The sequence below is a fragment of the Borostomias antarcticus genome (assembly GCF_949987555.1).
Source record: "Borostomias antarcticus genome assembly, chromosome: 25".
In the NCBI taxonomy this organism is placed as follows: domain Eukaryota; kingdom Metazoa; phylum Chordata; class Actinopteri; order Stomiiformes; family Stomiidae; genus Borostomias; species Borostomias antarcticus.
In genome coordinates, this window is record NC_140258.1 from 6,102,963 (window position 1) to 6,127,707 (window position 24,745).

Sequence of the window (24,745 nt, forward strand, 5' to 3'; positions counted from 1 at the left end):
AAAAACCGTATTAACGCTAGAATGTCAAATCTTTGTTGTGGTATGTTTCTATAGCTACAAGTACCCAACTGCATTGTTTGCATTCTAATGAGAAGGTCTGCTAGAAACAGTGAGAATTATAAGTTGTCTGAACACAGTTTCATCATTTTAAAATGCCTAAACGTGGTAAGCCATACTCTTCAATGGAAAACGATGGCAAATGGGTAAGATTATTTTGAATGGCTTGATCTATTTTGTGATCTGAGCCAACTACAACAATTATTAGCTCACTCTGAACATTGCAAACTATGATTACAACAGCAAAATTATATTTTGTAAAAGCAGGTTCATTCCTTACAAGTTTTTTTTTTTTCAAATGTTCAGTTTGCTCATGCTGGTTCACCAGTAAATGAAACTAGCAAGCGGGAGACTTGCACAAGCACTGGGTCTATGCTGGCTATGAGAGAAGCTCTACCCCTGGCGTCTGACACTGAGAGATATCCTAAGACTTTCCTCAAAACTGGCCAGGTACGATTCATATGATCCAGAGCCCTGATCTGCTAATCTAATATTCATAATGCCAATGCTATACCTGCACATCACATTCTTGCATAATAATGCTGCCTCAGCCATGTGTCCTGTTCTGTCCTTCCAGTACAGTATATTGACAGTACAGTACAGTATATGGACATTTTGATGTCATTGTATGTTGATTATTCTCTTTGCAGAAAATCTCGGGAAGAGTCTATCCATTTTCAGCCCGTGATAACAGATATGCATTGCAAGATACCATCAATGCATTTGATGATGTAAGCAATACTCTAATATCTCCCCCAAACACACCAGAAAACCGGCCTATTGAAACAAGAATACATCTAAGCACAAGTGGAAGCTTTGTTCATCATGGTTTTCCTTCATGCATAGGGCTTAGGTCGCAGGAAGTGCCCGGATGAACGCAGGCAGCACAACTCCCACTTCTACCTCTGCCACCAAGGCGGTGGGAGGGGGGTGCGGGAGACCGTGCTAGACTTCTCAGCCTATCAGACGGACTACCAGGACAGCCAGGACAGAGAGGGCGCAACCTGCAGGCGTTTCCCCAGGAATCACCTGGACAAGTCCAAAGCAGCAGCAGCTGCCCAGGCAGGACAGCACTTCATGTGGTTCGGGAGGCATGACTCTGAGCACACTGTGCCCCTGGGAGTGCTGGCTGCTACCAATCACTCCCCCCCCCTCCAATCACTCCCCCCCCTCCAAGCCCCCCAGCTACTCTGACTATAAAAGGCTTTAGACTGAGCGCAGAGCATCCTCTGGATACCTTAACTGAAGAATGGTACATAATGATGATTGCATAATTTGTGCAAATAAAAACTCATCTAAATCCTGTATGTGGATGCATATAGTTATTTATCTATATATCTATTTTTTTCTAACCTGACATGCCAGATGTTTTGCTTGGAGAGAAAATAGAATGTGAGCTTGTGAAATCATGATGGTCTCACAAGGCCAGGTGTTTTCAGGCCTATACTCTTCATGCTAGAGATTTTCCACTTGGTCAGTTTCTTGATGTTAGCACCAAAACCTGTTTTGTTTCCTGACACATGCTGTTACAGTTCCTGCTTCTGAATCGGACTCTTTACTGTCTATGCATTGTGTCTTTTCTATCATTCCACAGTAAATACACTTTTTCTTCTGGATCGCTATCCTCACCAAGCTGAATCTGAAAGGGATTTGTATTGTCACAAATATGTGGTAGTGTGTGTTCAATTTATTTAAGTTGCCAGACTATTCTGTTTTTGATATATTGGCGAAATATCCCTCCTCTCTGCTATTGCTACACTTTCTGTAAGATTTCTGTCAAATAAATATATAAAGATGTTACTGTCAGAAGCTACAGCAATGGGGTTTTATCTTAAGCTAATGTGATCTTATCACATTACTGATTGTTATTTGACAATAGTAGGCTACAGCACCCTCTAGTGTCAGGACTACGCACGCCACCTCCAGCCAGATATATTCTGAGCTCGCGATAGCTCGTGATCTCACGAGGCTATAGACATGTAGTACAAACTCGGGTCATTTGATCTGATTGATTTGTTATTTACCATGTTCTCACCACCCACCAACTACATTGTCTGAGAGTAGGCTAGGCCTAACTGAGAGTAACAGCTTCACAATATCCACACGACTGGATTATTTTTTGTGAACCTACAATAGCTTCACTCATATGAATGGTTACTTTATTTTGATTCTGACTATGCCATAAAACTTTGAAAATCTGATGGGCCAGTGGTAAAACTAAATTACAGATTAGACTGCTAAACCCATTTAAGGACCATAAAGGCCTCAATGTTGTCTATATGGTCTAGACTGTTTATAATTAAATGTGTGTGTAGGCTAGAGAGGAAGATTGGCAAACTGCTGGAAATTCTAAGGCTACATTATTTAAATGTAGGCCTATTTCTGTGGGAGGAATGTAAAGAGTGAACATTGTCACTTATTGGATTGCCTCCAGGCCGGTTAGGCTACGGATTACATGTGTGCATGTAGGGATTACAGTGAAGAGACAGTGAAAATTGCTGTCGGCTGAGGCTCTGCCTTGATGAGTTTTTACGTTTCAAATCCGCGCTTTCACGTCATTATATTCACTGTCACTGACAGATTCCAGATCTGTTGGAATCTTCACACCTGCGTCCCCGTGCCGCCAGTAGGATTTTAGAACTGCATCCACACGAAGCATGGCTAACGTTGCACAACTGATAAAAATCGGTATTTCGATGAAGATGGAACCCAATCATGATGCCGTCTTCTTCAAATCGGACGGTGGGAGATTTGGCCAAACAAGGACGATTAAACTGTTAACGGGATCTAAGTACAAGATTGAAGTGGTTGTCAAACCCGGAGCGGCAGAAGCAACGTGAGTGAACTGGTAGCCTATTTCAGGCAATTGAAGATAAATTGCGTCTAAAAAGAATCAGTTTCGGCTATCTAAAATATGGTCAATTTAGTTATATTGATTGGCTTTCTGAAATATGGTCAATTTAGTTATATAAGAATGTGTAGCCTATTTGCGTAGACTTGGTATATGCTAAACAATCTAGACCAAGACCTATGTTATAGACATTCAGTAGGCCTATCAAATAGTCTACTCAATCATGTGCCAAATATTCTAAATGAGCCCATTCTGAATTTGATGACCGACTTCCTGGCTTTCGTGTGAACTTTATCACGGTTCCCTGGAAGCTTATGAGGGCCAGAAGGCGCAGCCAGATTGTTCGTTCCGACGGTAACTGCAGTAACTGGGGTCACGACATCTACACCACGGATAATCGCGGTCGCGCAATCTCCGCTTCATCTCCCATTCCAATCCGACTGCGCATCTACTTCGCTTTTTACGGTAAAACATAAATATCCCATTGAATTCTGTATCGGCTTACCTTTACATTTCAATAAAGTGCTCTAATCAAAATGTTTTCAGCAAACTCCAAATTACTCTTGTTCAACACATCCTCCTGTACATGATCTGAGATGAGTTTCATGAATTTTCACTGCAGCATTTTTAAATAATCTGATATTACAGTCATAACAATATCCCATTGAGTTCTATATATAGGCTGACCTTTACATTAGCATAGAAAGGTCAAATCAAATTTTCAGCAACCTTTTTCAACACACATGTACCTCTGAGATGCATTTCATGAATTTTTACTGCAGCATTTTCTAATAATTTTACAATTTTACAAACAATTTGATTTGAACTTTCTATGATAATGTAAAGGTCAGCCTATATAGAACGCAATGGGATATTGTTATGACTGTAATATCAGATTATTAAAATATTCTGCAGTTAAAATACATGAAACTCATCTCAAATGTACATGGGGATTTGTTGAACAAGGATCTCTTGGGGTTCTCTCAAAACAAATTTGATTTGACCTTTCTATACTCATGTAAGGTTAGCCTATTTACCTGTAGAACTCAATGGGATATTGTTAGAGGTACATGGGGGTGTTGAACAAGGATCTGGGGTTGGTTTCTGAAAAAAAATTGATTTGACCTTTGCTAATGTAAAGGTCAGCCTATATATAACTCAATGGGATATTGTTATGACTGTAATATCAGATTATTTAAAAATGCTGCAGTAAAAATTAATGAAACTCATCTCAGATGTACAGGAGGATGTGTTGAACAAGAGTCATTTGGATTTGGTTTGCTGAAAACATTTTGATTTGAGCACTTTATTGAAATGTAAAGGTAAGCCGATACAGAATTCAATGGGATATTTATGTTTTACTGTAAAAAGCGAAGTAGATGCGCAGTCGGATTGGAATGGGAGATGAAGCGGAGATATCGCGACCGAGATCATCCGAAGAGAATATGGCGTGACCGCAGTGATTAGTAGTTTAGTAGTAGTAGTAGTAGATTAGTAGTAGGGGGATAGGCTACCGTTTGTGGCAGAGACCGGATACCACCAGCAGTGGGGCATGGTTCCAAACATCCCCAGTAGTCTGAGATGGACTAGTCACTGACTGAAATATTTCAAAGTGATAATTTACCTTCTGACACATTGTAACCTACACTGACTAGTCCCTCCACCACAAACCGGTAAAATTAATGAGACAATCATTAAAATAAATGTTATTGGCTATTGATTGACAAGGTCAATGAGTCATATTGCAACCAATCTTCTCCATTCACTCACCTCTCTTTTTAGTCAGTTAGTCAGTCTTTTTGAGTCTTTTTTTTTTTTTTTAATTAACCAACACAACACAGTGCAGTACAACCCTAGGTATAATGCCTTTACTCCACCATAGAGACAAAATGCACACAAGAAGTGGCCACCCATTAACAGTGTGTTCTGTCGTCAGCGCCATGAGTGTAGGCGGGGTGACCTTCCCCTTGGAGCAGCAGTCTAAGGACCCCCATTCAGTGGTGTACAGTGGGATGTACGACACAGAGGGCGTAGCACACACCAAGAGTGGAGAGAGGCAACCTGTCCAGATCAGCATACAGGTGGGGAACTTGCCTTAGGGTAACAATATCAGCAATAAATACTGCACAACTTATATGGTTGTTCTTTAACGGCCTTGAACCTAACCATTCATTTCATTTAAATGATTTTACGTAGGAATTTGCTGGGGGTCTGTGTGGTGTTATAATTGATGTGATATTTCTGTTGAAATAGACAAATACACGAGTCCTGACACACCTTTAATGCTGTGTGTGTGTGTGTGTGTGTGTGTGTGTGCGTGTGTGTGTGTGCGTGTGTGCGTGTGTGCGTGTGTGTGTGTGTGCGCGTGTGTGTGTGTGTGTGTGCGTGTGTGTGTGTGTGTGTGTGTGTGTCAGTTCACAGAGGTTGGCCTCTTTGAGACGGTGTGGCAGGTGAAGTATTATAACTATAAGAAAAGGGACCACTGCCATGGCAACAGCTTCAACAGCATAGAGTATGAGTGCAAGCCCAATGAAACACGCACCCTGATGTGGATCAACAAGGAGACGTTTGTGTGACAAAGTACGTCAAAGAACATGGGGGGAAGGGAAACTGAGGAGAACTGTATTTATGTGAGGGCAGGGTCTATTAAAAGCTCTGTATAATGAGTAAATACCCCTATGTTGTGGCATCTGTTAACCCTCAGGTATCTGTGTGTGTGTGTGTGTGTGTGTGTGTTTGTTTGTGTGTGTGTGTGTGCTCATGTGTGTGTGTGTGTGTGTGTGTTAGCGTGTGTGTGCTTGTGCATGCTGGAGTGAGAGATAATAAATGCATGTTTTACAGATGTTATGTTTGTGTTCAGGTGATGTGTGGTTGTGACTTCAATAGGAAGGCTACATTTGCAAACAGTGCATGTGTGTTTGAAAGAGAGAGAGAGAAAGTTGAGTGTGTAATTATCTTGACCAGTTTTCCAGACCATATCATATTGTGGTGGATTTTGGGGTAAAACTGTGATGTGTTGTGTCGTATTTCTACCTCTACAAAGTATGGTGTTAAGGAGATACATATCAGTGATAAAGATTTTACAAAATACTTTTATCGGTTATTAATGTATTTGTTTGAGAATCATGTTTTTATCGTCTTTTTAAAGTGAGCTGTTTTGTCACTTCTCATATTTGTATTTTGTTAACTATAAATTATGCAAAACATTACCCACATATATACTGTATCTTTTGTAAAATGAATGGATAATTCTGTTGTAAAAATGTTGTAAAATATATATTTTTAGGTAACATATACACATACATGGTGTGGAACCATTAGCAACAAGAAGAACCGTCTGGTAAAAGGTTTCAGAATTCAGATAGAACCTGTGGAACCTTTTGAGCTATGCTTACAGAAGGTAAATATGGTGCAATAAAACGTGTGATACATTGTGATAGCTATGTTTTTCAAGTTTTGCTGTTGAAACAATTTGTGGTGATATTTGGGAATATGATTAAATATTAAACATATTTTGAAAATATATGGATTTTTTCTTCTCAAATATGTATTTAAAGATATAACAAAAAACAGGGACAGATTTCAGGCCAACCACCATCAATCAACTGGTAAAGATAGATTTAGCTGTACCTTTATACAGCATTTTGGTCGACTGCTGTCGTTTTAAACGTGCTTTATACATTTTGATTTGACTTGATTTGATAGCCTATGCTACTTTTAGAAAACAGTTACGCCTCTACACAAACACGGATAATGATGTCAGGGTTTTGTTGCAATCACAATAACTCCTAGTATTATGTGTGAACCATATGGCTAATCTTGAATCTTGATAGGCTAGTTGTCTTGTCATATCATTTTATGGTAAGCCTAAACCCTAATCCAGTGGTTGAGGATGGATCACCCTGCACGTACTAAAGCACTTTCACCACTGAGGGGTGCACATACGTCAACATCGATCGGCTAATGTGGGAATGAACAGGGTTCCCGGATGTGCTATACGGGCTTGTGTTATGCTTGTGCTGCACCTCCCCCCGCTGCTCCTCCTCCCCTTCTCTCCACTCCGCCCTCTGCTGCACCTCCCCCCGTCTCTTCTCCTCCCCTTCTCTGCCTCCTCCGCCTTACTGACCCCGCCCTACGGGGCTTCCTATATGCCACTGCAGTGAAAGCGTCGGTAGAAGGCGAGAAGCTGGGCCAACCTGAACACAAGCCCCTAAATATCACATTATAAATACCACCTAGCGGCCTTACAGCCTTTATACTGCTGCTTTTCCTTCACATCCCCCGGAACCGCGGATTTCATCATCAAACCGGCAAGATGGTAAGTTCCAACACCCATTTCCACCCAGCAAAAAGCAGATAGGCTACACATTCAGGGGACTGGCCTCTATGTTGTCTTATAGGCCCGATGTGTATCGAGAGAGGTTATTTGAGTTGGAGAAGTCATAGTTCTGGTGAGGGGTGATCATGTATTTTGAAATGCATAGTATCCGTGTTATGATTGAGAGAAGCCTGGTCCAGCTGTCTTATTCCAGCACACTAGCCTAGCCCTGTGTAAAAACCTGCATTCAAACTCTTTTTACATGAACAAGGTATGGGCTACAGTGCGAAACTGTGAGTAATGTTGTGGGCAATGTAAGCTATTTATGATTTGGACTATTTAAACTATGATTTGTGAAGACTGTCGACTGTCTGGTTCAGAAATTAGGCTGCATCTCTTTATTAGGCTACTATACAATATGCCTACAGTAAGCACCAAAACAACTCTAGGATCATCTGTAAACAGGCAGTCATTCCCATCCGTTTTGAATGAGCTTAATCGATCATTTGGCCTTATGATATTGTAGCCTATATGGATATTTTCCTATCTAAAACAGCCTAGAATATCAACTGTTTAGGCTTCCTTTAATACGTGACCTTATACGCTCACGATTACCAAAACCATGTCAACAATGTTACATCACATGCACACAGGTTATAATAAGGCCTGTGTGAATGACTTGGCGGTAGGTTACTATGGTGGCCGGGTGGGAGGAGGGGGTCACATCGCCCTAGGATGGAGTGAAATGATCTGATCCAGAGATTACCATATGCTGCTTTGCAATCAAACGGCACCCGCGTACAGATGTAGTAGAAGTCATGATCCTCCCTGGAAACACTGGTAGTCCAACCCACTCCATCAGGGATTAATCCCATTCAATTACAGCCACAGTGCTCATCTGGTATGATATGACTGATGAGTTACTAATGTATCAGGATAGAGGCCGAGATGTGTATCAGCAGGGCGTATTACTGTATCTGGTGATAGGATTTGATAGTGATTCTGAAGCATATTTTTGATACATTGATACATAAAATGCTCTTTTCCACTGGAAGACAGACACATAGAAAGACTTGGGCCTAATGTTTTGCTTTGTTTTATAGGTAGAGGGCCTGTCAACCCGTATGTAGTTACAAGAGAGAGGTAGATATGCCTCAGAGGATTAGCATTGAATATTTAGCCTGCTGAGAGTTTGGTAATTATTTTCATATTTAGCAGTTTACAGCTAATCCCCCAACTAATCCTGCAGCTAATCCTTCAGTGTTTGCACTTTTACTAGGTTTTGTTGTCACTTAACTCACTGAGACATGTGAGTGATGTGGTTGCGTGTAGGGCTGCAAAGGGGCGGAAAATTTTCGGTAAATTTCCGTAAATTTACCATGGGAAGTTAATCTCGGGAATTTTGACCTTTTTTGTAGCCTATAGCAGCATTTTCTCAACAACTTTTTTTATTTTATTTTATACATTTATTTTAGGATTGTATCCAATTTTCACCCAATTTGGCAGCCAATTGACCCTGACCTATAGTGTCCAGTTACCCCCGACTAACTGACCTACAGTATAGTGTCCAGTTACCCCCTACTAACTGACCTATAGTGTCCAGTTACCCCCTACTAACTGACCTATAGTGTCCAGTTACCCCCTACTAACCGACCTATAGTGTCCAGTTACCCCCTACTAACTGACCTATAGTGTCCAGTTACCCCCTACTAACTGTTGAGGAGGATTCGTCACACAACCCAGCCGGTCGGCAGTATGAAGGGGAGAGACAACTCCTTGACTATCTCAGCTCACAACCATAATTCCGACACCAGACAGGGTTGCTGTTGTGTGACGAACCCTCAAGCCGAGATTAAACTAACCACCCTCGAGGAGTGGCGGCCCCATAGGCCGCTCCCTCTGGGATCCGGCCATACTCGGATCTGGCGAGACTGCTGGCCCCTGACGATGCATTAGACCTCTACACCATGGACCCCTATAACAGGGAACTTAAATGTAGCCTAGTTGGGGAGAAAAAACATGTATCCTATGACAAAACAAAATGTTTATATTTATGTCTGTATATGACAAGGTAAATACAGTTGGTATTAATAACCCCCAAACTCCTAGTTTATTCCTGTTAATTCCTATTAATTCCCATGGAAAGTCTCCAATTTTGAATATTCCTGGAATTTTGCAACCCTAGTGGCGTCTCACGATAGGCCAGGCTGAACCCCGCATGACATGCCGGTTTCCACTGAAACACCTTTCTAATGTTAATAATCATCCCATCTCAGTTCTCAAGTGATTTTTAAAATATTATTACCTCTGCGACAGCACAGGGCCGTGGCATGTGTGTGTGTTTGTTTGTTGTAGGATTACGCAAAAACTACTAGGCTGAATTTCATGAATCTCGGTGGAGAGGTGTAGCATGGCCCATCTTAGAACGCTTTACATTTTGATGCGAGTCACAGGGCGGGTCTATGAGCCGCCCAAACATGGCCGGACATTCACCTCCATTTATTTTTGGACTAGGATTACGCCAAAACTACCAGACCGCTTTTGATGACACTTGGTGGAGGGGCCAATTTAGAACCCATTCAATTTTGGAGTGGATACGAATTATAGAGTGGGTCCACGAGCTGCCCAAACATGGCCGGCCATTCACCTCAATTCATTTTTTGGACTTGGGTTGCGAAAAAGTCCCCCCATTCATTGTCAGTATGGGGAATTGAAACTGACATACTGTATCTGGACATGGGAAGGGCACAGAGACACAGTGTTTGGACTGTCATAAAGCTCTCAACCTAACGAATGTAGCAATACCAAACATGTCCTACACACTTGTGCGTGCACAGAGCCACAAACTGCATTTGTGGGCGCAGGTACGCTCTCTGAGCACCATTTCGAGTGCCGTTTTTTTCCCACTTGATCGGTAGGCTAGTCTTTTGATTAGCACCACCATGTGGCATGTTAAGATGTTTGTGAGTAGTGTTGGTGTGGCGTGTTAAGGCGTTCATAAGTAGTGTTGGCCCTGCAAGGATCCATCTCACTTGGTCAGAAGTAGAAACACGCCAACCCTCTTTGACATCAAATGATTTACCTCCGTTAGGATGCTATCTGAGGCCTGCCGGAGATAAATCAGGACATTTGTCCTTTAGTCTGACTCCTCCTGTTGTTTTATGTTGTGACTGGGTCCTTCCCATCTATAATTAGGCCTAGCTGGGGTTGCCATGCTCGGCTATAGAGACAGGCCAGAGCAGCACTGTTGCCAGACTGCTAATCATGCAAAACGCCTGATTGTGTGCTGGAGTCTAATTGATTCTGAATGAAGCATGCATTATTGATGATCAAACTCTTTCTGTCTCCTCCCCTGTCTCTCTATCCGTCTCCCCCTCTCTCTATCCTAGACTATGTTTGCTGCTCTCTTCATTTCCATCTGAGGCTTTGCATTTCATGATGTGATGATGTATTCCTGACACAACCAGCCTCACAATACGGAGCTGATGCTGATCTTACTTAGTCATTCTGTAATCCTAAACACTAAATCCCCTTTGCTGTAAGACCTTATCTGTGAGGACCTTGGCCAAACTAGCTAGCCATGGGTAGCCAAGACTATAGCAACTGCCAGGTGTAAAGCTGTGGTCTCACAAAGACATGATTTGCCATACTTCCTTAACAGTCTTAGATGAGGACTGATAATATGTGTGCTAAGTAGCATGCTAGTTAAGTGCATGTGACGAATAAAACATTGAACTTGAAATTTGTGTTGGGCACCAGGCTGAAAATCAGGGAGAGTCACATGCTAACATAATCTGTGACTAATCTCACATAACCTCTGGCTCTTCACCTCTCTCAAAATACCTGGATGATGCTGCTTTTTTAAACGACCCAGTCGAGTGATAGAAAGTAATAGACTGAATGTATACTCTTAAAGCCAGTAGTTCAATCTTTACAAGCACCATCATCTCTGTATCCCTCGATGTAGCCTGTAGTTTTCCGGTCGGATGCCTGTCAGCCCTGGGCATCTCTCTGTCAGCTAGAACCCCCCAGTGGAACAGGGAACCCCCCATCAGGAGCCACCGGGTCAACCAGGAGCTGTCCCATCCATCAGAATGAAAAACTGCTTCTTTTGTTTTGCCATGTTCTTATTGGAATGAAATGCTTAGGCATTCCGAAGAATTCGGATCGTGTGACAAATGTACTGCTTTCAAACATCAGAAAGCCTAGCCACTGATGCCTTTGTTACACACTGTTCTTCCTTCTTACGAACTAGCCAGAGTCAGGGGTGTGTAATGACCCGCCCAAACCTCCTCACAGCCAACTGCCAACCTGTAACATTTATCATTCAACCTTGCTTCACCACTGTCAGGCCTGATGAGTCAGTCAGTGTGCTCAGCTAAGCGGTCTTCCTGGACCAACCCGGAGCAGTGAGAGGCCATTGTATCATATGAAAATGAGGTGTTGTCAGGCTCACCACTGCTACTGACAATTGGGGTTTGTTAGCTAATGGATATTAGCAGGCTGTAGCAGTTGTATTTTAATGTAAAGTTAGCCTGTTCAATTCAACTTAGTGCTTTTTAATGATATATGGTCACAGAGCAGCTTTGAAAAATAAAACAGATAAAAATAAGAAACAGTACCTGAGACATAGTTACATATAAAATATGAAACAACAAATGATACACAACCCAAAACAAAAACAGTTTCAAATGAAATGTAAAGGAGAATACTATGAAGAAACACTTTAAATAAAGCAACAAAATCACAAGAAAACAAATCAATGGAAAAAAAAAGAATTTAGACTTCTCTAAAGGCGTTCGTAAAAAGAGGAGTTTTTAATGTGTGCCTGCAGACCATACATCAGGGGGCAGGCTGTTCCACAACAAAGGAGCTCAGCAGGACAGAGCTCTGCCCCCGGAGGTCCGACTGAGGTATTGTAAGGTAGCCGTGTCATAGAAATTGTAGTTTCACCACCTCACCACCTCCCTCAACCTTTCACATAGCTGTGCTAATCTAATTTATGACAGGATGACAGGATGATGTCCAGGAGGTCAACACACCTAGACGTTGTCTGCTCCAGAATAACCATCCTTTGTCCCATTGTCCCTGCAAGAATTACCGCCTTTTCTCATGTCACGTGTCTGTATTCTCGACCACTGATGATGCCTGCCATTTAATATGATGTGTACAATGGGTTAGCCAATCACATCCTGGAAGCGCCATACCTGTGTATTGCTTGAATATAAGGCCGTGCAAGACCAGACTGGGGAACTTCTGTTGGATGAACCACTCAAAAAAACAGACTTAACCTCTTTGAGCGAATCTTGGCAAATCCTTTTTGACTAGATCAGTTAAAAATCTTCTACAGCCGGCGTCTGCTGAACTGAGGGCGTGGTACGGGCAGTGTGGATCAGACAGAGAGGTGCAAGTCCCTTTAAAGCTTTAACATTTAGGAACAGTATCTTAAATCTGTGCTCAGCTGGCAACCAGTGGAGAGAGCCTATAGGTCAAGCAAGAAGATGGTAATGGAATGTGTTATTCATCCCACTCCAAAATCCCCTTTGCATATGTTAAAGCTCTTATGTTTTCATATCTGTTCATTGCTCTGCCAAAATAATCCATTAGCATTGCATGGTGCCCTCAAGCCCATGTCAGGTCCTAGATGTACAGAAGATAGAAGATGGTGAAGAAACAGTGTCTCTCTCTAATCCTAACCCTAATCCACCAAGCCCATGCCAGGTCCTAGATGTACGGAAGACAGGGAATGAACATCGTGCCTCTCTGACCTATTTGTCCTTCTCTTCTTTAGGGAAATGAAGCAAGTTACCCCCTGGAAATGTGCACACATTGTAAGTATTTTCTTTGACTGTTATTTACTGGTGGGCTCAGACACACAGGTGTGTGAGAGGTGTGAGAAAGACAGGGCTGTGTTGTGTTCCTTTCGTTGAGTGGAGCTACCATGAGGGTCAGCCAGCATGAGCAGTAGGGTGTTATGAGCTAGTGTTGGCTTGCTCAAGAGCACCACGCAATGCTAGTAGACAATTATTATTAGCTAACAAACAACACAGCAGCACAGCAACACAGCCCTTCAACCACTGCACCAATGCTTCAAGAACTGGGCCAACCACCGATCCTCTCCGTGCTAAATTCTCTAAATTCTCATCTTTGTGTGTGTCTGTCTGTCTCTCTCTCTCTCTCTCTCACTCACTCACTCACTCACGCACGCACGCACGCACTCACTCACTCACTCACTCACTCACTCACTCACTCACTCACGCACTCACGCACTCACGCACTCACGCACTCTCTCACTCACATACATACTCACACACACACACACACACACACACACACACACACACACACATTGCCACAACTGAAAGGGAGTCTGTATTTTTAGCTTCAGCGGTCTGTTTTCACCCCATTTACCACTTTATTCTTAGTCTGTATAATCAGCTTTACTGTGTTTTTTTCTGTTAGTAGTGGTATTAGTCTGCACTCACTAGACCATGGGATGGGACAGGCCTTGGTCTATTTTTAAGCAGTACTCTAATATATGAGTCTGCTCAAGTGTTTGATGTGATAGAGATTCATCCAGTACTCCGAATTTGTCAGTTCTCTCATCTTCTCATCAGTTAGCAGATACAGACTGGTTCCATAATGTTTCTAAAGCCAATCAGAGCAGCGTTCACTTCTGACTAATTCTGCTTCTGTCTTGGGATCAATCCGGGCCATATCTCCAGAGAAAGTCTAACCTCGTGAGACCAATCTGATCTCGCGATTTTGACGTCGACCTCTGGAATCCCGACGCTTCTGGTAAAAAGGGAACACAGCGTTACTAGAGTCTGTCTTAACAAGTACTCCTGCCCACTGAAATCATTTGAGATAGGGGGAAGGCCAGACTGATCTGTGGAGAGAAACCGAATGTAATGGTAACGATAATTGACTGCACTTTATAGTGCTTTTATCCAAAGCCCTTTATAATGGCCTCTCATTCACCCATTCACACACCATTGGCGGCAGCTGCCATGCAAGATGCTAGCCTGCTTATTGGGAGCAGTCTGGGGTTCAGTGTCTTGCCCAAGGACTCTTTGACATGTGGACACGAGGAGCAGGGATTCGAACCGCCCACAGCCTCCCAGAATGTGAGCTCGCTAGATCAGGATGGTCTTACGAGGCTAGAGAAAGTCCTCTTCTGTGTTGGGATTAGAGCAGGTTGATTTGCTCCTCAGTAAAGTGATATCATCTCTGGGGGAGGGGAGGGTCTCAGATAAATGGGTCAGTCACTTCATCTCTATTGAGCACTGATGTTGCGTTCCTTTTGTATCAGAGCTCCAGATTTGGCACCCAGGACAATGTTATATCCCAGTTGAATGCGGTCCAGAAACAAAACATGAAAAACCCATTATAGTTCTAGCCAAGTTAGCCATTGTTAGCAATACCAGTCGATGCTATTTTGTGCATACGAACTTCGTAGCAACATTGTCCACAGTACTGTGTGTACGACTGATTTAATGAGACACAAATAAGACGGAAGCACTAAAAACAAGTCTTATTACAGCTTTCACTTATTGTTGATGCACGGCGGAGCCACCTTGATTGACGTCAGCAGCTGACGTTGCTGAAGTCGGGTGGCAGAAATCACGAGTTCAGGTGACTTATTTGCTGACGATTTTGACGTCAACCTCGGGAATCCCGACGTTTCTGATACAAAAGGAACGCAGCATGAGACTCCCAAATATCTTGGGACCTCCCGTGGCGAGGGAAGGACTAGACACTGAACTCTGCCTGTAGGCTGCAGTCACCAGGGCAGGGGAGACCCAGGGGCTCTGGGATCTGTAGTCACCAGGGCAGGGGAGACCCAGGGGCTCTGGGATCTGTAGTCACCAGGGCAGGGGAGACCCAGGGGCTCTGGGATCTGTAGTCACCAGGGCAGGGGAGACCCAGGGGCTCTGGGATCTGTAGTCACCAGGGCAGGGGAGACCCAGGGGCTCTGGGATCTGTAGTCACCAGGGCAGGGGAGACCCAGGGGCTCTGGGATCTGTAGTCACCAGGGCAGGGGAGACCCAGGGGCTCTGGGATCTGTAGTCACCAGGGCAGGGGAGACCCAGGGGCTCTGGGATCTGTAGTCACCAGGGCAGGGGAGACCCAGGGGCTCTGGGATCTGTAGTCAGACGGGGGTTGTGTGGGGAGACGGGGGGGGAGGGGGGAGTGAACAGGTGTGTGACCCTGGCCTGGCAGTGCAAGCCCCCCTTGGGGCTTGGGGGAGGGTCGTGGAGGGGAACCTCATCACCAGTCTGGGTTATTTCCAGCTCCGCAATACCCCCAGCCCCTCTACCCCCCCCCCCCCCCCACCCCTTTCTATCATTCTCTCTCTCCTTCTCTCTCCCCCTCTCTCTCTCTCTCTCTCCCTCCCTCTCTCTCCCCCTCTCTCTCTCTCCCCTACCCATAGATATACACAGGTACATATATAAACTATACATACACATAAACCCATACACATAAAGAGATTAACATACACAGATACACATATATACAGATATACAGATACACAGATATATACACAGATACACATATATACAGATACACAGATACACAGATATATACACAGATACACATACAAATATAGATATAAATATGCACAGATACACATACTTGTATAGACGCACATATACACAAATACACCTACAGTATAGATACACATATTACATTGTTCAGCTCATAGGGAATAGTCTTGCTGTTGGCTTTGCAGAGTTGAGACCTGGCCAGAGGCCAGCTGAGACCTGGCCTACTTGTGAGCCTGCAGACAAATACACACACACACACACACACACACACACACACACACACATACCTACATACATGCACACACAGCAGTGTTAGAGCAGTAGCCCCTACACACTGTCCTTCGCCTGTCTGCCTGCGGACGCCCAGAAATAAACCCCCGGCCCACTTGCAGGAGTTCCTTGTTGCTAGGGGTTTCCCTGAGGGTGGGAGGCAGGGCTGGGGTGGGGGTGTGGGGGGGGCGTGGAGGGGGCTGGGGGGGGGGGGGGGGGGCGTGGGGGTTTTCTCATGACCACAGGGCTATAAATACTGAAGCGTGGTCCCATGCCCTCACAGTTTGGGTTATACAGAGAGCGTCCATTAGCAGGACGCTGCGAGCCATCGTCCACCGTGCCTGGAGCAGTCTGACTAATGCACAGACAGGCCGCTGCGTGTCTCTCTCTCTCTCTCTCTCTCTCTCTCTTTCTCTCTCTCTCTCTCTCTCCTCCTCTCCCTCTTTTTCTTTCTACTCCTCCACCCACTGGCCTAGATTGGAGGAGAGGAAGAAGCAAGGGAGAGGGAGAAAGAGGAATAAAGAGTGTCTCTGCAGTGTGCACATGGTTGTGGGTTTGTGTGTGAGTGAGTGTGTGTGTGTGTTTGAATGTAAGCGTTTGTGAGCCCGGTCATGTGTAAACGTGTGTTTTGGCCGTGCTGAAGACGGTGTGTGTGTGAGGGAGAGAGAGTCCGTCGCAGGAAATCCTGAGGTTACGCAATGTCCCTGAGCCACATGGTTGGAAGGACTAGTTGGCCTGTTCCTGACCACTCACACACACTCCTAAAGTGAGTTTTGGGCCATATAGGCTACTTCAATTTCACTGGATTTCACTGCCCCACATTTAGTAGGTTCTGTCATATTGCTCCCATCCCACAAAATTATGTACACCAAAAGAATATGATTTGATCAAAAATAATCATTCATGCCCAATAGAATCCCTTCTGGAATCTTCCAAGCTGTCCTAGTATCAACCACCATCCTGCAATCTGTTTGTTCCGCTTTAATGTCTCCTTCGTCATTTATTCATTTACCCTACAGTACCTCTCACCTTTTATCAGAGTGTGTGTGTGTGTGTGCGCGTGCGCGTGTGTGTGCGTGTGTGTGCGTGTGTGCGTGTGTGTGTGCGTGCGTGCACGCGCGCGTGCTTGTGTGACGTGTATACCTTTCTAATGGGAGTCCTGGGTGGCCTGTCAATTGGAGTTTTAATTCAGTCTTCATGACAAAACAAACTAGAAATGGTGCTCAGAGAGCACAGGCCTCCGCCCCTGAATGCATTTCATGGCTCTGTGCACACCAAAATTGAATGGATACTAAGTTGGCCCATGCTACACCCTTCCACCGAGTTTCATGAAAATCGGTCCAGTAGTTTTTGTGTGATCCTGCAGACAGACATGGAGCATTCTGAAATGTTGAGGTGTAAAGCCCATGTGTTATTTACAGGGGTGCAAACATCTTTCGGTGAAATTCGCCGTTTTGAATCCAAAATAGGTAATTTGTGTGATTCGTGTAGATCTGATGAGTCTTTGAACATCCATGTATTTTGTACCACAATAAAGATTCAAGATTCCTTTACTTGTCTCATGTACAGTCACAGTGAAATGTTGCTGCCGGTGTTCTGAAAAGTTGGCCTACCTCCTCAGGATGACCTACCACCCGTTACATCATGTTTAAAGGACAATGCTCGTTTTTGACAACCTGGACCTTATTTACGACATATTATAAGACGTTTGACTCACCGAGATCACTTTGGTGTAGTTCGGAGGCATGTAGAAGAAATTTAAAATCCAGCGCGAGCCAGTATATCCATGTAATGGCGGTGGTCGGGGGAACTTAGAATGCAGTTTCTAAAAATCTATTTTCTGCCGCGAAACGGTTGTTTTCATCAATCTGTCTTGATGAATCGCTAGTTGTGCTTACATAGAGAGCATAGGCCTGTTGTGGTTTTTCACATGCCTCTGTAATATGATCTTTAGAAACGTCTTTAGACACGAAATAGCTTCCTCACTTGCTCCAGCACGCATGCGCACAGCGTGCTGGAGCAACGATTGCGCGCTGTGCGCATTAGTGCTGGAGCAAGTGAGGAAGCTATTTCGTTTCGAAAGACGTTTCTAAAGATCATGGCATGTGAAAACCACAACAGGCCTATGCTCTATGTAAGCACAACTAGCGATTCATTAAGACAGATTGATGAAAACAACCGTTTCGCGGCAGAAAATAGATTTTTAGAAACTGCATTCTAAGTTCCCCCGACCACCGCCATTACATGGATATACTGGCTCGCGCTGGATTTTAAATTTCTTCTACATGCCTCCGAACTACACCAAAGTGATCTCGGTGAGTCAAACGTCTTATAATATGTCGTAAATAAGGTCCAGGTTGTCAAAAACGAGCATTGTCCTTTAATTCATGGGTATCCTGTCGGGTATGAAAGGACAGGATGTGCTACCCATGAATTAAGCACAATACAACGGGTGGTAGGTCATCCTGAGGAGGTAGGCCAACTTTTCAGAACACCGGCTCCAAGATTATGCTTCATACATATACTACAGATAAACGCTAATACTCGATAAAGTATAGGGCTGATAGTAGCCTACCCAAATCAATCCAAAACTCGAAATGGCTTTAAAAGAAAAAGTTTTGGGCGGTTTCTACCAAATAACCTAGTCCACAATAATGTTAGCCTGATATCAGACAGAATGTCAGTTAACGTTGAGATCTCGGTGGAGTGGGCGGATTTGAGTGTCCGGACCCAGGCTACAAGGATGTCTCACAAGTGTGCTACTGCTCGCTCCAACTCCTGCATGATCGTACCGTTTCATAGCACCGAGTGCCCCCATCCTCCATGTGAATCTAATAACAAACTTCTGTTGTACGTTTAGAAAGTGCAGTGTGCTTTCCCAGGTGTATGAGTTAGGAAATTCTAGAGAAACGCTGAAATAATGCATTACACTTTAACTAAACCTGTTAGACTTTAGATTTAGGCTAGTCAACTAAAATCTTAATGATATTTAGTCACTCAAACTAGACTAGAACTAAACCAATTCAGTCTGACTGAATTCTGAGTCTAGCTATTCATGTGCTACAGGTTTCAGTAAGTGAGACCAACAGAGAAAAAGAGACACCAGCACCTGAAAAGAGGCAGGGAGAAAAAACAAATGCCAGTGCTTCCCATTGACCGTGACAAATTCCTATATCCTCACGCTAAAATGCCCTGTAAATCTACATTTTAAAGCTGATATTTAAAAAAATCTTCTCTGGGGGGCATGCCCCCGGACCCACATAGATGGTTCACATCTTTCTCACCTTTTTCACCACTAATGAGTTTGCACCCCTGTATTTTGTCGACTATAAGTGCATGTAGCATGATTTCTCTATTCTCATCCTTGAACACAAACTGCTGTGATGGTACTACTGGACCCACTTGGAATTAATTTGTCTTAGAGCTTGTATTCCCCTCTGTAATATGAAAGCTCGGTGTGCGTCTTTGAAATGATATATGTTCTGTGTGTGGGGTGGAGGGCAGTTTGGGTGGGGGGTGGGGGTAGTGGGTTCCAGTTGCCTAGTAACACTGTTCAGGGTGCACGCAGCGTTTATGAACAAATGGTCTTTTCTGTGGTGGAGCGAGCAGATGAGATATGAGCAGATGAGATTATCATAATCACCTCCCAGTTCCACATCACCTCCCTCAATGCGAGGATTCTCATTAACACCTGTCTGTGAGAGGGTTCAGGATGGGCACGTCATTTTCAATAATGGTCATTTTCAATAATTGGACGTTGAATTATGCACCAGGATGTATATTCTGTACTACAATAGGATGTATATTCTGACAAGCTCTACTGTAGGATATGATGCCGATTGCATAACAACAAGCAGGCATGTTATATAACCATATGTAAGAATATTACCACTTTTTCTTTCAGGTGTTGACATTTTCCACTTTTACTTGAGTCTTGAAAAACAATGACCCAATTTACACCTGGCATTAAATGTGTCTTATATCCAGATTGTATCTAGATATGATTTAAACTGATTACATTTACACCTGGTATTAATATGCCATGCCATTATGTGAGGTCCAGTTGAGATCAGATTGCTCTGACTCTCTAACAAGCGAACGCCGCATTGGTTTAACATTGCTGTATGTGGATTGAAAACGCATTGGCGTTTACACTTGTGGTCATAATGCGCCCCTGACCTCATCCAGAGGTGGTTTGGCTGACCGCATCACAATCCGTCTTCAAAACATTTCTGGTGCATTTACACCTGTACTTTCATGTGATTTAGCACAATCTGATCACCCAAAACGCATTTTAATGCCAGGTGTATGTAAATGGGGTCAGTGGTCTTTTGCTTTTACAGGTAGTTGTCAAAAGGAGCTCATACAGTATTCATTTCCGCCAGATCTTACAAGGATGGCTTTGTTGCGTTTGGATCAGCTGCACACTGTCTCCCCCTCACTAGACTCCGGCTTCTCCCAGGACAAGCTGAGTCGGGCGCGTGTCATCTGGCTGTGAACAGGAAGTGCTGTGCTGATAAGGAAGTGTGTTGTGTACAGTCCAACAGCACGCACAGCCCTGATAATTCACACTGAATGTGTGTTGTTGGACAGGCTGAGAGGGACTGTCTGTCTACCTGTGGGCGTGTCTGCATGTGTCCGTGTCTGTGTGACATACAATCATACTCTCGCGTCTTACAGAGAACGAGGGAGATTCCATGCATGCCTTTATACACCGTATCTCTCAGAACGATGGAGGAATCTGCCGTGGAGTGTACACGGTCACTGTGATCACTCATCCACCACTCTCACACACACACACACACACACACAATCATCCCTCCACTTTCTGATGAGTCACCAGGCTAATGTACGATGACTGCCAAATCATCAAGCCCTAGAACACTCTCATAGGCAGAGGGTGGGAGTCTATCTCCATTTTTCCTACAGTTGTGTTTCTGCTTTCTTCCTCATCCCTCCCTCTCTATCTCTCTCTCCCTATCTCTGTCCATCTCTCTATATATATCTTCTCTCTCTCTGTCTGTCTCTCTCACTCTCTCTCTCTCTCTCGCTGTGTGTCTCTGTTAGGTGCATGTAAAGATTAATAGACACTGTTTATCTTTCAGGAGCACAGATTAGAATGGCCGGAGTAGGGGGTGTCAGACCGGATCACGTGACTCGGGAATGAGCTTATACAGTAGTTACCAACTGGCTGTGTTGTTGCTCCAGGATTAGTCTTTGGCATTGTTCCGGGGAGTAGGAACTAAGTAGGAGATAGCTAATGGCTGGAGCTCCCGGCGCAAAGGGCAAACTTGCCTCTGATCGAACGGTGAGACAGGACCTCAGGGCTCACGGCACCAGATGTAAGTTTACAGAGGAGGTTTTTGTCGGTGTCGATCGTTCTCTGTTTTTCGTGGTAGCGCTGTGCAGGTGTGTGTTGGCGGGAGGGGGTAGTCCTTGCCCAATGCAGCATCAGATCCGGGAGCACAGTACATGTGTCATTGCATTGCCTCTGTGAGCGTGTGTATGTGTTGTTATGGTCGTAGCTACTTACATGTGTGTATACTGTAGATCCTTGCGTCGGTGTTTGAATAATTGACATGTACAAGATTTATCCATCTGATGGATTATAAAGTGTGTTCAATATGTCCAGTATGTATCCTGGCGCCCACCTGTTTGACCGTACCTTTCTCTCTGTCTTCTCTCTTCTGCAGTCGATGCTGATGAGATTAAAAGGCTAGGGAAGAGGTTTAAGAAACTCGACCTAGATAACTCTGGTTCCCTGAGTGTGGAGGAGTTCATGTCTCTGCCTGAACTCCAGCAGAACCCGCTGGTCCAGAGGGTCATCGACATATTTGACACAGACGGTAATGGCGAGGTGGACTTCAAAGGTAAGGAACAACCTGTTATCCTTAGTGAACAATATCACCTAGATGGTTGGGTTGACTCATTCTTAGACTCTCAAGTCTTAAAATGTGATTATTTTAGAACAACTACATTTCAAATGATTTGAATAGTGTAAAACAATGGATGCCCATTGTTGTTTTGTTTTAATCTCATTCAGTGAAACCAAAGTGCAGATTAAGACCTGGATTGGCTGCAGAGTTCAACAACTCTGTCCTGTCTGGGATTGGCCCTTGCAGTAGCTGGGGAGTTTCACCAAACATTAATCACTTAACAAAAGGATCATCGTAACTAGACGAAACAGATTAGGACTTTGGCCCCTGCTGTCTAGCCTACTAATATGCTACAGTGGCAGCCGTTCTGAACTACAGTAGCAACACGGCCTAGAGTCACTGCTAGGCCACATTAGTTGTCGGACGGAGTTTTGTTGTGGAGTAAAGGCTGCACTATACTTCCATACGGAGTGGTGGAATGAGCTTCCCATCTCTGTCTGGATTGAGGAGTTACTACCCATCTTTCACAGGAGACTCAAGACCCATCTCTTCAGCGCAAAAAAACATCCTTTTCCTTTCTCCTGTGGAAAACACACTATAAGCATTCATATCTGCCTATGGCAGGGTAACAGGGTGGGCTGCAGACTTTCACACCAGTGTCAGGTGGGAGACTTTTTGGTTGCAGTGAAAGCCTGCAATATGATTGGCCAGTCCTGGGCTTTTAAAAAGCGTATATATATATATATATATATATAGTTATGTTCAGTTCCACCTACTCACTTTTAACTCTCAGTGCATTTGCAATGTATTTAATATGTAGATGTTGTCATGTGATTTTCATGAACAAAAGGTATCTGTCTGACTTTGCCAAATAAAAAGTAATCCAGCTACCGGCCACTTTTCTAAACCTCTGCTCCGTCCTCAGAGTTCATCGAGGGAGTCTCACAGTTCAGTGTGAAGGGTGACAAGGAACAGAAGCTTCGGTGTAAGTAGAGCTCAGACAACACACGCACGCACACACACCCACACATGCTCAGACAACGCACGTACTGTACACACACCCACACGCACGTTTCAACCACAACAGCGCATTTGAGATACAATGTCATGGAGACCTAATACTGCACAGCATTTACTCCTCATAAGACCTTCTGTATAAGTTGCCCATTTGTGGAACTGTTGCTTTATAAATCTAACATCCATAAGCTATTCTGGCCCTCGGCGAGTGGAACGCTGCTTGAGCTGAGGCGGAATGTGGATCTTTTCAACCATTTCAATTTTCCTCAAGTGAAGAAGTACCACTTGATTTGGCAGGAAGCTTCAACTAAAACCTTTTCTTCTTCAGTTGCCTTCAGGATCTATGACATGGACAAAGATGGCTACATCTCCAACGGGGAGCTTTTCCAGGTGCTGAAGATGATGGTCGGCAACAACCTGAAAGACACGCAGCTGCAGCAGATCGTGGATAAGACCATCATCAATGCAGACAAGGACGGAGATGGCAGGATATCCTTCGAAGAGTTTTGCGCAGTAAGTATCCCTCCCCCAATAGAAGACAGGGATGTCAAAGATGTGTTTTTATTTTGCTGATGGGGCCAATTCAGTGAGGGCTTATATTGAGACTCACCTTTTCTCCTGAGCTGAACACCTGATGGCCCCTGTGTTGTACTGTATTATATATTGCTTATTGTGTATTGTTGTGTTCTGTTGCATGCTGTGACTGTTGCTCTGGACCTGTACAGCACTTTGGTCAACCTTGGTTGTTATAAATGTGCTTTAGAAATCAAATTTGAGTTGAGGGGCATAAGCATGCATACTAAGGCTAGGGTTGTTAATATCACATTAGACTCAGTCTATAAACGCTGCGCTCAACTAGAGACTGAAGCCATTCGTCCAGATTTTATCATTAAAAGTGGGTGGGAACAATTTAAGATTGAAAAAAAAAAAATGCATTGCAGAACCATTCCAACATCTTTAGGACAGTCCTTCCTAATGGGGCGGTGAATGTTTTGATTCTCCACTCCAGTTTGTTTGGAGGACATAAGTTCTGGTAAGGCGGGCCATTCACCCTATTGGCGATATAGGGATTGGTTCTGATTGGTAGCGTCGGTTTTCGGCGCTGTTCTATAGATGATTTTCCAGACTTTCGGAGGCGGAGATCTCAACTCTGGTATCACGAGACTAATATCAAATCCTTTTGTGACAAGTTTTTCTGTTCAACCCCCTTTCTCTCCTCCCAGGTGGTGGGTGGCCTGGACATACACAAAAAGATGGTGGTGGACGTGTGAATGTTACGACCCTCCCCTCTCCTCGACACGCGCTTTCTTCTCCATCTCTGAAGATCTGCTCAAGACGTCTGGCAAACGCTCTCCGTGTATCTCAACGGAAGTCTTCTCTCTCTGTGAAGCCACTTTTTTTTTTTTTAAACAAACAACAAAACAAAAACACAAGCCTCGTGAAGCCAACTTTGAAGTGTTATTGAACTCTGATCCTCAATAACCCAGTTGTAGCACTTTAAGAGACTGAAGGACAGCAGTTTCCCCGTTTGCAAGAGCATCTCCGACTGGATGGGCCATGGGTTGGGAAGAAGGCAGGCTGTCTTGTTAATATTTTGTTAATTTTTTCCCTATTTTTTAATTATTATTTTTTTTATATTTATTTTTGTTCTTGTCTATTATAAAAAATAAAACAGCAACAACATTGACTAGTTTATCTATGAACAGCAACGACAGTGACTAGTATGGCTCTTGTGGGGTTAGGGTTAGTTATTAGGTGCTACTAAATATTCTTGATTTCAGTACCACTCCAGAATAGGGTATGATGT

At 43.9% G+C, this 24,745-nt stretch overlaps 3 protein-coding genes across 3 annotated transcripts; all 3 read left to right on the forward strand.

The window, feature by feature from the left end:
- Nucleotides 1-103: 103 nt before the first annotated feature.
- tex36 (testis expressed 36) lies at nucleotides 104-1,251 on the forward strand (the record flags this gene model as incomplete). Its single annotated transcript, XM_084458754.1, has 4 exons — nucleotides 104-203; nucleotides 364-507; nucleotides 708-788; nucleotides 904-1,251. The coding sequence occupies exons 1-4, from the start codon at nucleotides 153-155 to the stop codon at nucleotides 1,249-1,251; spliced, it is 624 nt and encodes a 207-aa protein (XP_084314880.1). The 5' UTR covers nucleotides 104-152.
- Nucleotides 1,252-2,714: 1,463 nt separating this feature from the next.
- Nucleotides 2,715-5,484, forward strand: cnrip1b (cannabinoid receptor interacting protein 1b; the record flags this gene model as incomplete). Its single annotated transcript, XM_084458824.1, has 3 exons — nucleotides 2,715-2,893; nucleotides 4,845-4,989; nucleotides 5,323-5,484. The coding sequence occupies 3 exons, from the start codon at nucleotides 2,715-2,717 to the stop codon at nucleotides 5,482-5,484; spliced, it is 486 nt and encodes a 161-aa protein (XP_084314950.1).
- A 1,610-nt stretch (nucleotides 5,485-7,094) lies between these two features.
- LOC311325780 (calcineurin subunit B type 1) lies at nucleotides 7,095-24,209 on the forward strand (the record flags this gene model as incomplete). Its single annotated transcript, XM_084458547.1, has 6 exons — nucleotides 7,095-7,226; nucleotides 13,018-13,057; nucleotides 21,739-21,915; nucleotides 22,847-22,906; nucleotides 23,267-23,451; nucleotides 24,162-24,209. Exons 1-6 carry the CDS (start codon nucleotides 7,224-7,226, stop codon nucleotides 24,207-24,209), a joined length of 513 nt encoding a protein of 170 aa, XP_084314673.1. The 5' UTR covers nucleotides 7,095-7,223.
- Nucleotides 24,210-24,745: the final 536 nt, after the last annotated feature.